Raw genomic sequence first — 13,791 nt, 5'->3', positions numbered from 1 at the left:
CTAAGCAAACAAAGTAAGAAATATATACTGAAATAAATGCAACATCGCGGCAGAAGCGAAAATATTAGCATACCATTGGACAAATTAATCAAGTGGTTGTACTGCCCCGGTACAAATATTGTTTCACCGTCTGGATAGAGGACATCCATTTTCTTCTGGTTTTACCAATTCAACTACATAAAATTCAAAAGCATACAGTGCATTAAATTCAGAAAATTCTCATATCCTTCAACCCACACAGAAATGGTCGACCTGTAAACACCATACACACATGCTCAGTTAATTGACTTTGTTCAATTCTTCTGGGTTTTACTATGAACCTCAAAATCACAAAAAAATAATAGTAAATTAGAAGGAAAAAAAACCCGCGCAACCATAAACTGTATTAAAACAATTATAAGAGCTCAAATGGAGAGGGAAAAAAAAACCCGTCATATATCCACTCGTCATGCTCCAACTGATTCTTAGTGGTGAAATTCTTTTGGTGCTACAAAGTAAGTTGGGTTTTTTCTCCAAAGTACTGACTTTCAAGTGTTTTTCACCAAAATGCGATGTTATCAAGGTCTTACATGCGACAAGCCAAAATTTTTAAAGCAGAATATAGCCTATCCTTCTTTACTGAGCACAAACTTCCCAGGTTCTGCGAGATGGGCAGGGGAGAGAGAAGAATATCCGTTAGTCAGTAGGCAAAGCGGCCGAATTTTCGACACGGGTTTCCACGAAATCGGAGAGAAGGCGAGGCTGCGGGAGTGGAAGGGGTGTCTGCGTGTAGAAGGGGTCAGTGGGTTCGGAAAAGGAGCGGACTTGAAGAGCCACTTGGAGGCCACTAGAAGACCGGAGGTTGAGGAGGACAAGGAGGAGAGCTTGCGGAGAGGCCGATGAAGAAGACGACGCATGTCTCCGGGAACTTGGTTGAGAAGATAATGTGGGTTCCGAGTGTTGTTTGTGGTGCTTCAACTCGGCTGGGTTTCCCGGCGGAAAGAAAAGGAGGGAAGAGGTTAAGGTTTTAGCGACAGGTCGCAGAGACGGGGGTTTAAAAAAACATTTTGCACGTGGGGTGATTTTGAAAATCGAACACGATGTTTTAATTTCTTCACAATAGTCGATTTTGTAATTGTATTAATTTACACTTTGTGTTTAACTAAAAATTATTTAAATTTTCAATAAATTAATAATATAGTGAATATGAAACTCGTAACTGGATTAATATATAAGTTACATTGACCATACATTTCAAATCATGATGCATGGCCAAAGATTTCTGAATCATGTAGACAGAGCATGCATTCTTCTTCAATTGTGAAGGTTAGAGATTTCTTATTGTACATTCACCGTGATTAGGTAGCTTAATCCAACAAGGTTCAATGACTATGTTGCCCTATTACAACTATTGAGTTCTTATTGACATAAGTATATATCTAGCATACGTACATAAGATCTCAAGGCAACCTTGTTTAGTGAACTTAATTTTATTAAACACCTATACACTTGTGTTATCGACTCTCCCTAATGGCTTGAGACTAGCCATACTTCCCGTCCTACAATTGTGCAAACGTAGTGCGTACCAATCTTAACGAATTATAAGATGTTCATTCAAATAACCGAACGACCAAGAACAATATTTAGGATAAACACATAAAAAGAGGATCTCTTTGGTGGTCTTGCCCAACGATTAGATTATGGATTAATCCTTGTATTACCTTAAGCAAACCAATAATCTAATTGCTTTTAGGGCATACATCTAACAAAGTAAATAAATTATTTCATATTGCGATGAAGTAAATAATTAAGTAATTAATGATTAAGTAAATAATTTGTCCGGAGAAAAATTTACTCATCACAATTTGATGGACAAGGAGGCGTGTTGCAAAAATCACTTTTCAACCAAGAACAAACTTTGGTGTAGCCAAGTTAGCTATAACAGTATACTCCTCTCTTTGTACCCAAGTTTGAATCTCATTTCTCAGTCGTTTACAGTATATGAATATCACTCAAATAATTAAAAACCAGAATCAAGAAAGGGGCAAATGGAAGAAGCATGCATGTTCATAAACTGAAATAATTGTTGGAACTTCGGAATAAAAAGGCATACTTGGTTTAATTACAGAAATCAGGGTCCTAACAGATATCATGGTTTAAGCACAAAGTTAATCAGAAAGCTATCTGAGAAATGTAGCTCTCATACATATGGTGAAAACTAGTATATCTCGTCATCAGGGACGTCTGGTGTCAAAAATTTTCTTGGATCTTTACTAATTTCCTCGTAACTCATTCTCGGCTTCACCTTGTCTGGGACAGGAACCAGAGGAATAATGCTATCTCCGTCGATAACTCCATCGACTATTCCATATTCAACTGCTTCTATGGGGGACATATATCGATCCCTGTCAATATCCTTTTGGACTTGCTCAAATGAACGGCCTGTGGAATTTGAAAGAATTTGTGTGACATTGTTTTTGTTATGCATCACTTCTTGGGCTTGAATTTCCACATCTATTGCCTGGCCACTAGCACCTCCAAGAGGTTGATGAATCATGATCCGTGTATTAGGCATCGCAAAACGCTTGCCTTTGGTGCCACCGCCAAGGATTATGGAAGCTGTTGATGCTGCAATGCCAAGTGCAACTGTGGAGACATCAGCCCTCACAAGCTGAACGACGTCATAGATAGCCATTGTAGCACTAACACAAATAACAAGAAGGCAAATCAGCAAGCACATAAGAAGACAGTAAAACCATGAAAACATATACAGAAGAATAAAGTTCAATATAAAATTAACTAATTCATTGAGTTCTTCAAATAGCATCAAATGTCTGTTTACATCCACCAAATTCAGTGTCTGTGAGCTACTAGCAGTCTAAGCTGTTCATTTGTGCCTTTACTCGTTAAGTACAGGAATTGTAAAGTCATACTAAATGCAAACAGCACCATCGAGGCATAACTATCATCCCGACTTTGACAACACAAATGTGAATGGTACAGTGATCTTGTTTTAGCTAATGCCCCATAACAAATAACAAAGAACCAACTACGGCCAGCTAAAATCAGAATTCTATAACTAATATGCTTAATCTCATAACCCAACAGATTCAACAGTCCCTTCAATCCGCATCAGTTCATAACTAAAGACAAGTGGTATGTCACTAAACTCTAGAAACCAATGCCCAAATGGTGGGCATCCCAAAAGCACACTCAAATCCACAAGAAGCACAATAGTATTCAATAAATGGATAAATACAGGATGCCAAAGCACACAACTCAACCTTGCCTCACTAGAAAGCTATGCCAAATATCAATGCAAGTAGACAGTGGAGGAGTAAAAGTTCAATACACTCAGCCTCAGCCGCATCCTTGCACATGATTCACCAAGAAATTGATTTACCAACATTAGACTTCCTCCCTTGACATACCATCATAAGTATTAACACTCCATGAAAAACTGTCAAAACACTGTTGACAGCCCCACACTCAACTGATTTTCGGATTATGTTATGTCCACCACTCGCATGGATACTAGACTTGGGTCTCAAAGATCCATGAATGAAAGACACTGACAAATCAAAGCCTAAGCCATGCATTTAGCATATAACTAGACTGTTGCTTGATTATTGGGAGACAATAACTAGCATTAATGCGGAATGTTGCAATGGGAACAATAAGAAGGAATGTGGAAGTGTATAATAAGTGTGTCATCAGCACCTCACCAACGGGAACTCCCCTGCCTCACAACTGTATCTTAAGTTATAAAAATGTCAACATGCTTTTTACTAATCCTAAGCCCAAAGATCTTCTCTTTCTCTATTCTCATACAAGATAACCTAAGCCCAAAGATCTTCTCTTTCTCTATTCTCATACAACATTCAACGAGCAACATGCCTATAAGTCTCCATTACGCAAGACCAAACAAGCAAAATCACATGTTCACATCTTGTCATTGTTATCGGTGTCATCGAACCAAAGCAGTCAAACATACAACTAGAAAGTGCACAAAATGATTTAATGAGACATCCATAGCCTAATTCACCATGTTATCACCAAATTAAAAGCTACACTAATTAAAGCAAATACCAAGTCTTTCGAACATCCGAATTTCAACGAGTTAATAACAACGAAATCTAATTAAACAACATCCTAATCTGAAAAGGGTCTCATCCACCACTCAAAATCTCCACAACAAAACTGAAAATTTCACTGCTTTCAAACAACAACCAACAAAAGAAAGCTACCAAGATACTAAAAAATCATGTATAACCTGAGAGAGCCGCCGGTGGAGTTAATAAAGAGCTTGATATCCTTCTTAGAATCCTGGGCATCCAACAAAAGCAGCTGGCTAATAATAGCGTCGGCCACAAAGTCATCAATGCTACTACCCAAGAAAACAATCCTCTCCCTGAGCAAAAGCCCCATGGCGTCGCCCTCGGCGCCTCTCATGGCGGTGGCCGGCGTTTGAGGGGCGGAGGAAATCAGGAGCGAGCCGTCGAGCGCCTGGGACCTGGTGGCGAAGGTGGGTTTTGGTGTTTGGAGGGAAAGGGATTTGATTGAGGGGGTTTTGGGAGAGGAAGTGGGGAAGTAGGAGGTGGGTTTGGGGCGGGAGGAGTGAGAGAGCTTGGAGGTTGGGGTGGGGAGGAACGTAGGGGATGAGATTGAGAGAACGTCCATGGCTGCTCAGTTGGGCAGTGCTCTGAGAGCAGAGAGCGAATTGGGCGTTTGGATACTTGATAGGGGAAACGAGGGCAGCTCTTACAAGACGAGCCCAATTGGATCCCTTGGATTTATTTACATTTTTTCCTTTTTATTTTTAATTCTAAGAAATAAAACTATCCTAAATTGTTTATATACGGTTTATTGTCTGTTTATTGTTTTTCAATTGTATTTTTGATACAAATGTATTAGGGAAGGGAGACGTTGAAAATGAAATATATAGATAAACGCTCTTAACCTACTTGAGCTACAGTCTACTTTCTAATTACAAAATTTTAAGGATTCTATTTTAGTATGCAAAAATTTGACCTCAAGATTTTAGTGTAATTTCCACATCTTAAAGAAAAAGGTTTAAGTAAACATATTTGATTTCCTTAAGAGAATTCGTTTGTACATATGTAAGTTATGTCAAGTCGACTAAAAGGAGCGTCCTCCCTTTCACACTCAAGTTCGAGCCTCCGCATTTAGTTAATCAAAATTCAGGGTTAGTGTAAATTGGTTTAGTAATTGGTAGTCTTTTCTTAACATTCAAACAGGTTGCTATTTTGGTAAGCTAGCTAGCTAACCAACTTGACTTGAGGATCAAAGAGCCTAATTAGAATTAGGGAAGTCACTGCGTGCAAGTGGCGGAAAGGCATTACTCTTCAACCCACTGCGTCTTGGGTTAAAACCCTTCCCCTCCCCTTAGTATAGATTAGTATCGAATATCGTTTGTATTTCGAAGTCACAATAAGATCCGGCACTTGAACTAAGCAAGGTCCTTCTATATACAAACTAAACAATGATTGTTAACCTGTTGTATATTTTCTCTTCTGTACCAATGTTAATTCAACCTAAACCACTTGACTATGAATCACAAATATGAATCTCGGGGAAACTTTACAGCCTTCGTGTGCACTTTGTTTACTGAGAAGCCAGTATTTTATCCGGCTTATGCTCGTCTGAACTTTGTACTACTTGGTCTGCGGTGCATAGCTGATACGGTTCTGCATTTTCGATTACCTTTCTCAAAGCATCAGGTCCCATGTCCTTGAGAACCTACGGTCATAATCCAAACATTAGATAAGAAGGCCGGCCAAGGATCCTAAGGAAATCAGTTCTCCAGATTGTGAAGAAAAAATAGGAAATATTATACTTTATAACGCCTACATGTTCGTCCTTGTGAAACAAAGCAAGCCGTAAAAGAACAACTGGGATTCTAGAACAACTAGTAGTCTAGTAGCATGTAAGAAAAACCAGCACTAGCAATAAGAAAAAGAGTCGAAGCATTAAACCTCATTAGCATCTTTGTAATAGCTGACTTCATCATTCTTCGGCCAGCTTACTTGCCAACATCTAACAGCCAAAGAAAGTAAAAGGAAATAATCAGACAAATATAGAACGTATATACATAAATCAAATATCTACTGAGTTGCATACATTTACACAAACTGATTTTTCAAATACAAAACACAAACTACAGAAAACTTATTTAACCTGTGTGTCCCAAGGCGGCGTGCTATATCTTTGGCCAAAGCTTGGCCTGGTTTGTCATTGTCGGTTGCCAGGATAATGCGAGAAACCTAACAGGCAAGCATTAATAAACAACAGTTGTATAGAAAAGTTTGATAGATTGGCAATGTTTTGCATACCTTATCCAAATTCTGTTTGCAATTCCACAGATACTGATATGCAGTGTCCTAATAGTATACAGAGAAGAAATAAGAAGTCACTCAACTAAATTTTTCTCAGAAGTTGATACATGTGCTGTTCATTGATAATTCCGTAACTGACCACTCAAAGTCATTCAAGGAGTTATAATCCGCAGACATTTCAAAGGTTGATATAAAACTGTATATCTAAACACAAAGATAGGCTCCAAAGAATTTCGCCCACACCTTTTCCACTGGTGGCAATTTAGTAGAACTTTTTCCCGGTGCACCATCAGGGACACTCACACAATTGCAGAAGCCAGCTTCCTCCAATGAAAGCTTGTCAATTTCACCTTCAACCTAGCAGCAGTCAGAAGTAAGATGGGGATCCAGGAGACAGAAGACGAAAACATCAGAATAAGGGGAAATTGAACCCACAATGATAATTTCAGCTGCATCATTTATGTCATCAATTCCATATAGTATTTTCTCTGACGCCTTCTCCTGAAAATCAACGACATAAAATTATTCAACATCTGACTAGAAAGCATCCACATTTCACTTAATTGCCATGCATTCTATACATTTTCTAGTAAAAGAACCCCGGGCGAATGTTAGCATGCATACCTGCCAATAACTTTTTTCTATGGTTCGATACTTGCAGGCAACAAGCAGTCCGTTGCGTTTATAAGTAAATGCAATGATATCCTGGAAATCACAGAAGTTTTAACACAGTTCCTAATCTCAGAGTCGCCTATCAAAAGTAAATTGGTAAGTCCAGCAACTGATAACTTCAGGGTACCTTATTACTGGAACGTTGCATAACACCGTTTCTGCGCAAAGTTTCCTCAGATATCATTCGCTCACAGAAGTATGCAGTTAGCTGGGATAATGAAAGAGTGTTTATTTATCCAATAAAATTACACGTCGGAAGCAGCACATTTGAACCAGACACAGTGTGTCCTGGTTCAACTTTTACATTAATAATGGACACGATAATTTTAATTATCTAGATATGAGATGCATGTCAATGAAACAAATAAAATCATAAAGTACTCTATGTTTAGGCATATGTTTATAGCCGAGAAACCATACGGTACTATATCTATGTTTCCTGACAAAAATGCATAAACCCTTCTAGTTGAACATTTTTAGCCAAATGAAGGCCTCTTCTCTTTGTGGGGAATTGTAACTCCAATGGCTAGAAACCATTTACCCCGCACCCAAGACCAGTTTGAATTCCCCTTCCCCCCATGGCCTCCTTTGTAACCGGGAAAATGCCCCTTTTCTGGCAACTCTTTCGTCATATCGTTGAGTGTCTGACATGCTAATTCCAAATAGAAGTGTCCAACAATAATGTAAGTTGAAACCATTCTTTCCATTGTATATGGATAGCAGAATACTAGATTTAGAAATAACTTCTAAATAGGAGTACATAGAATACATCAGAAGGGACAAGCAATAAAATTAAAGTTCATTCCATACTAGAAAAGATATATGCAAACATGAACACGCTGTGATCAAAGATTGGCAGATATCGGTCAATGTAAGTACCTTTTCCCCTAGTGGTTCCAACTTAAGGCTCTTCTCTGTCATTTGTCCAGAGTAGTGAACTTTCTTCTTCACCTCATTATGCGCTGCCCTGCCATCCGCAAATACCTACAACGTAACATCGAAATGATTAATGTCTCCCGAGTCCTCCCTTTTAGACTCTTCAAATGCTGGGCATGAAAAACACAATAACATAAGTTGTTTCATGTTACCTTGTCAGCCCAACTACAATTCGTTCGAAAACACCTCCACATTGCCAAATCCCTACGGTATCCAATCACCAAAGTAATTACAACCAAATTACACAACCCCACAATTCGAAATGCAAAGTGACACACATCAGAAAACTAGCAGCAGCAGCAGCATACCCCTTTTGGACAATGTGAACAGACAAACTCCTCTCCATCGTCGGTCCACCATTGCACTGTTTTAGCAAAACATGGAAAATTTGAAATACCCTTTGATATATGTAGCAAAAACACAATGATAAAAAGATTAATTACCAAAATAAACTCCTATTTCAAATTGTCAATGCTTCTGCACTGGAGCACAAATTACAATACATAAAATAACCCAAGAATATAACAATTAATGTTTCAAAAATACCTTTGGACACAGTAAATTAGTATACTTTCCAGGCACACAATAATCAGTACAGAGAATCCCAATAACCTCCATTTTCTGCTTCAAGATATCGACTTTATCCACACCCACGATCTGCTCCTCCATTTTCTCTGCAGTACCTACAAAAACAACAACAACCCAAGTCATGGAAAAGAGTAACAAGGCACCGGGAGGAGCTTTCTGATAATAATTATGCATTTGGGACAAGACCTTGGGAAGTGGGGGCATTGCTGGAATGAGAGGGAGAGCAAGACCAAACAGGGACTAAAGTGAAATTTGATGATGATAAGGGACTGTTAGGAAAGTGGTGTTTGGAGAAGACGAGTGCGGTGTGGAGACGGAGTGGACGACAAAGAAACAGAGACGGAGTCATCAGCAATCTTGGTTTCCGACCAAAAGAAAGAAGTATTTTGGTTTCTGGTCTTTGGGTTGTGGATATGTTTTTCCTTTTAAAATTTCCGTATTATACTTTTAAGAAAGAACACAAAGTGCACGAAGGTAACGAAAGGCTTGACGTCAATTGAGCTTCAAGATTTTGTTATTATTGTTGAAGATCTTGTGACCAAAAAACGAAAAATAAGGGCACATCTTTGTCATCATCATAATTATGATTAGATAAAATGATACATGATAAATGATTAGATGTATAATAATTATACATTATAGTTTAGGATGATGAGCAAAAAATGCTCTGAAAAACAATTCTTTCATAAAATAAAAAAGAGAAAAACAATTGATTTTGAAGAGGCAAAACTCAAACACATAAGTTCGAATGTACAAATTAACATTCCTAACCACTTAAACTATAACCTTGTAAAAGAAAAAAGAAAGAAAAAAAAAACCACTTAATTAAACTGGTTTTATGAATAAAATTTGAATAAGACATATTTTCAAACTTCAAATTTTACACTTGTTAAATTTGGGATCGAAGAATCATATGTCCATGTATAAAATTTTCGAAAATGAATTTTGATCTCTTAATAACTAGTCAACTTTTTTCATTGCTTCAAAATTACTGGTGAACATGAAACTCATGCTTACTCAAATCAATAAATTTCAATATTTTTTTGTGCGTATAAAAAAATCCAACTATTGATGTGATCCAGTTCTAAATGACTGAAGAATACTTTGTATATAGGATATAATAAAATCATTGATTTACCAAAATCATACCTGAATGAAACTAAATCTTGTAAAATCACATTGAATATATTTGAAGATACATTATGTACCTTGCTAAAAAACAAGGGTAGTTTACTACTAGTTATGGTGAAGTAGTTTACTTGCTCGACCATAGGAAGAGGTATCTTACTTAGTGCTTGCACTATCCATGGCTATAGAACTAGAGAAGTATTCTTTCTTGTTCTTTGGAATTAATTAACCTAAAGTTTGAAGATATCGTCAAAGTTACGAACAGAGATCACCAATTTATAAGAAACGTACAAGATTTTGTTATTGAATTTTACCTCATTGCCATGTCACACATAATAAAAAATTGTATGTAAAATGTACATATTTACCAAGTCTTAATATTGTAAAGTATAAACCCTTAAACTCTGAACTCTAGGCCCTCCTTAACCAAACATTACCACTGGATTTTAACAAACATAAAATGTCATGGATAATATTGCTTACTTATGTTTGGTCAAGGGCAGTATTACTTACCTTATAGAGAAAAAGTACTAGAAAATTAGCAATATCCCCAAAGTTTTGAGATCAGACTTTAGTCAATGTCTCTCTAAAATATAATGAACATGTAGAAAAAGAGACGGGTGTTTGTCACTATAGCACATTTCAAATTCAGCTTGAAAAACGAAAACTAACTAAACTAACTAGGCGACCACTTCAATACACAAACTTGTCGTTGTCATGTAAAATTTCTTATTTGCAATGAAAATAATATAACAGTTCTAGAATGGGATTTTCGGCATCTGCTCTTAGAAGTTGGTGTAATAAGTTAGTGTCTTTAGTGAGCTCAAAAAAAAAAAAAAAAGTTAGTGTCTTTAGTATTTATTTTTTTTTGCGGTCATTCTAGTATTTCCTTATCTCAATTAGTACAGCAACCGTATTAAACAAGTTACACAAATACAATAACTTGCAAGAATTTGAGCAATTTACCTTACTACTAAAAACCATTGTGCATTGTAACCCCCAAATTATTAACCATTTTGCAGGTACATGCAGGAGTGTCCTCGGCCTAATGGCTTATAGCTAGTAATTCCAAACACAACTCTTCATCTCTCATGATATATAACAATTTCAGAATTTTCTGCTTAATCAATATTTTTTTTTCTTCCTGCAAAACATACATTGACCTTAATGATTAACGGATAGTAATTGACAAAAAACACTAATTAACCATGGAGGTACGTTGAGAATTAATTTATGAAAGTAACTGAGACTAATTAATTAATTAATTATGTAAAGTGAATTAGTGATGAATAGCTAGCCGCCAACGAGGAGTCATGTGGAAGTGGCGGTTATACAGAACATAAAACTGAAGTTATTAAACATAGCAAACCCTAGAAATAAAAGGGTGAGTGTGTGCTAGTAAATAGGAAGATTATTAGGAGATGGTGGTTATAGTATTATCCATGATGATTGAGATCAAATCCTTTATCTGCGCCTAAAGAAACGAAACCAAAAACTGCCCACCTTCCCCCGCATCTCTCTCGATCTCTTTCCTCTTTCTTCCTCTCTTTCTTGTGGATTGGACTACTTAACTAGCATAAGTCAGCAGGTAGGCTGCTGTGTACTTGTTCAGTTAATCTGATAAGGTTTGTTAATTAGCACTAATCTTTAGGTCTAACGCAGGTCCACAGACACAAGATATCTAATTCTCTCAGGTATCTCTCTCTCTCTCTCTCTATCTCTCTCTCTCTCTCTCTCTCATGCATGTCTTAAGCTTTTCAAATCTTCTTTTAGTTTATCTTCTTTCTCTCTTTTCTCTTTCAAGGGTCTTTCGATAGCATTGCTGTCTTTAGCAATTAATCAGTTAGTAACCATAATTAACTGTTCATGCTGGTTTTGTAAGTTCCATGGCTATGAGTACTGCTACTTTTTGCCCTATTGATGATTGGGGGTCTCTTCAGCTTCTCAACCCACCAGAAATGAATATGCTTAGCTTACCAACACAACAAAAGCTGCAGGCAGCTTCTTCGGGCATCTTCGATCTGCAGGACTACTACTATAGCTTAGCTAACAGTACTAATCCAGAATACACCTGCATCGATCCATTCTTCCAACCCTACGAATCCTCCTCTGAAAACTTTCTCCTCCCTGATTTTTGTTCTCCAACAGATAACATCAATTTGGCCTTGCTGTCGCCGGAAACCTGTCCAACCCTAGATGAATATGACTTCTCCTACCAGCCCTACCCAAAATGCCAGAAGCTCTTCCATGATCAACAAGTCCAATATTGCAATTCAAACTTCGTGGTTGCCGCCACTCCCAATTATTTCAATGCATATGATCCGTTCTCCAGTCTGAAATTTTGGTTCCAACTCAAACCCATGAAGTCCAAATTCAGAATCAGCCTGAGGCCGCCAAGCTTGATAATAAGGTCGTTAGTGGTACTGGTACCGTGTCACCACAGAGCATAGCTGCACGCGAGAGGAGGAGGAAGATAACTGAGAAGACTCAGGAGCTTGGGAGGCTGATTCCTGGTGCCACCAAGATGAACACTGCTGAAATGTTGCAAGCTGCTTATAAGTATGTCAAGTTCTTGCGGGCACAAGTTTCTGTTCTCAAACTCATGACAGACTCTCCAATTCAGCAGGTAGTAATGTAATAGAGCAAACTATTTCATCTGTTTATAATTAAAATGGTTTAATTTGCAACCAATTTCGAATCCCCTTCAATCCCGTTGTAGTTTAGACGAATTTAATTAGGGTAGAATATATTTTTTTTCTTTTATTTATTTGATGAAATAATGTATTCATTTTAATTTAAAATTGTACGTTTAAGCAGGAAAGGAAGGAAGAGCGATTGTATATAAATCAAGAGCGTCTCCAGGTTGCTGCATCCCCAATTATTCAAGAGAAGCTCTACTCTGAAGAGAAGTGCTTGGTTTTGAAGGAGTTTGTTGAAGTGCTGGCAAAAGATGATGACATCCAATCCAAACCCTTTCTCAAAGACAAAGTTGCTCAGTTGCTGCAAACCAACGGCTGACAATCACAAGAGTCGTAGCTAGCCCTTGATTTGGTTCTTAATTTGTTGTTGTTGCTTTTACTGTATTAATTAATTCCTAGTTAGTTGACATGTTTTAGAGTGCTAATCTAACCAATTTCTTGTAAATTTCTAATTTTCAAGAAACATATTGGCGTCATGTAAGATTTTCTGGTGATTATTGTGTAACTCACCTCATCAACCTTTTAATAAATTCTTTTTATTACAATTAATTTTATTTTTTATATAAAACTACTACATAGTACATACTATAAGGTTAAAAAAATTGAATTGATGCTTTATAGAAGGGTGATAGAATAACGTCATGGGATCTTCAAACCTAGACCCTAAATTGCAGAATGGTATCATTGCTTCAAACCTAAGCGCATAATAGTTACTGCTCAAAATTGCCAAGACGTATAACTAATCCTAAAACAAATAGGAGTTAATATGATTCGCCCCTGCGCCAAGGGAGTGGCACATGTAAAGCCAGTTGTAAGAGATACGCACTGCAAAATGATTTAGTTTTGTGTGGCTCAGGCAGTGATTATCAACGCGAATACTACATTTGCAATCCCTACACGTACGAAGCAACGGGTTACTCTTCCTGATGCCGCTTCATGTGATCATAGCGTACTAGCAGTGGGATTATATGTGATTCCTGCAGGGGGAAGATGCTAATGCCGAGAATAGCTATAGGGTTGCGAAAATTTCGAACTATTCACATCCTTGGCATGCCTCCATGTACAATGTGGATATCTTCTCTTCCAAGACTGGTGAATGGCGGGTTTCATCTATAACAGCTCCGTATACACTCCTTTTCCACATGCTCCCTGGGAATATTGTTCGATTGGCATACAATGGGATGCTGTTTTTGATGGGTACTGTTATAACAAGAGTGCTAAATCTACTGATGATGGCATTACTGATATACAATGTCTTGTTGTATCTGATGATGCGGAGCTGGGAATTAGGCTTGTGTGTGTGTGCCAAGGATGTCTGCAACTGTGCAACTACGATGAATATTATTCACTTGTTCCGTCTGTTTGGGGTTTGAAATTAGATGTAGAGTGTTTAATCTTGAAACACAGGGTTCTCATGGACCCAAATATACTTT

General features: G+C 37.5%; 3 protein-coding genes across 3 annotated transcripts; 1 reads left to right on the top strand and 2 right to left on the bottom strand.

The window, feature by feature from the left end:
- Positions 1–2,028: 2,028 nt before the first annotated feature.
- LOC103952334 (ATP-dependent Clp protease proteolytic subunit 4, chloroplastic) lies at positions 2,029–4,694 on the bottom strand. The gene is made up of 2 exons (XM_009363905.3): positions 4,253–4,694; positions 2,029–2,681 (listed from the first exon to the last, which is right to left on the bottom strand). The coding sequence occupies exons 1-2, from the start codon at positions 4,657–4,659 to the stop codon at positions 2,198–2,200; spliced, it is 891 nt and encodes a 296-aa protein (XP_009362180.1). The 5' UTR covers positions 4,660–4,694; the 3' UTR covers positions 2,029–2,197.
- A 701-nt stretch (positions 4,695–5,395) lies between these two features.
- Positions 5,396–8,963, bottom strand: LOC103952332 (primase homolog protein). The gene is made up of 13 exons (XM_009363904.3): positions 8,718–8,963; positions 8,490–8,626; positions 8,252–8,307; positions 8,096–8,147; positions 7,887–7,991; positions 7,135–7,215; positions 6,960–7,040; positions 6,771–6,836; positions 6,579–6,692; positions 6,333–6,380; positions 6,178–6,263; positions 5,976–6,036; positions 5,396–5,739 (listed from the first exon to the last, which is right to left on the bottom strand). Exons 1-13 carry the CDS (start codon positions 8,878–8,880, stop codon positions 5,605–5,607), a joined length of 1,185 nt encoding a protein of 394 aa, XP_009362179.2. The 5' UTR covers positions 8,881–8,963; the 3' UTR covers positions 5,396–5,604.
- A 2,582-nt stretch (positions 8,964–11,545) lies between these two features.
- On the top strand, positions 11,546–12,677 carry LOC103952415 (transcription factor bHLH53-like). Its single transcript, XM_048582617.1, has 3 exons — positions 11,546–11,944; positions 12,037–12,285; positions 12,477–12,677. Exons 1-3 carry the CDS (start codon positions 11,546–11,548, stop codon positions 12,675–12,677), a joined length of 849 nt encoding a protein of 282 aa, XP_048438574.1.
- The last annotated feature ends 1,114 nt before the right edge of the window (positions 12,678–13,791 follow it).

The sequence above is a fragment of a genome, unplaced genomic scaffold, assembly GCF_019419815.1.
Source record: "Pyrus x bretschneideri cultivar Hongxiangsu unplaced genomic scaffold, Pyrus_bretschneideri_v1 Contig19, whole genome shotgun sequence".
NCBI lineage: Eukaryota > Viridiplantae > Streptophyta > Magnoliopsida > Rosales > Rosaceae > Pyrus > Pyrus x bretschneideri.
Note: the sequence above shows the minus strand (reverse complement) of the source record. Positions and strands in the feature narration are given on the sequence as shown.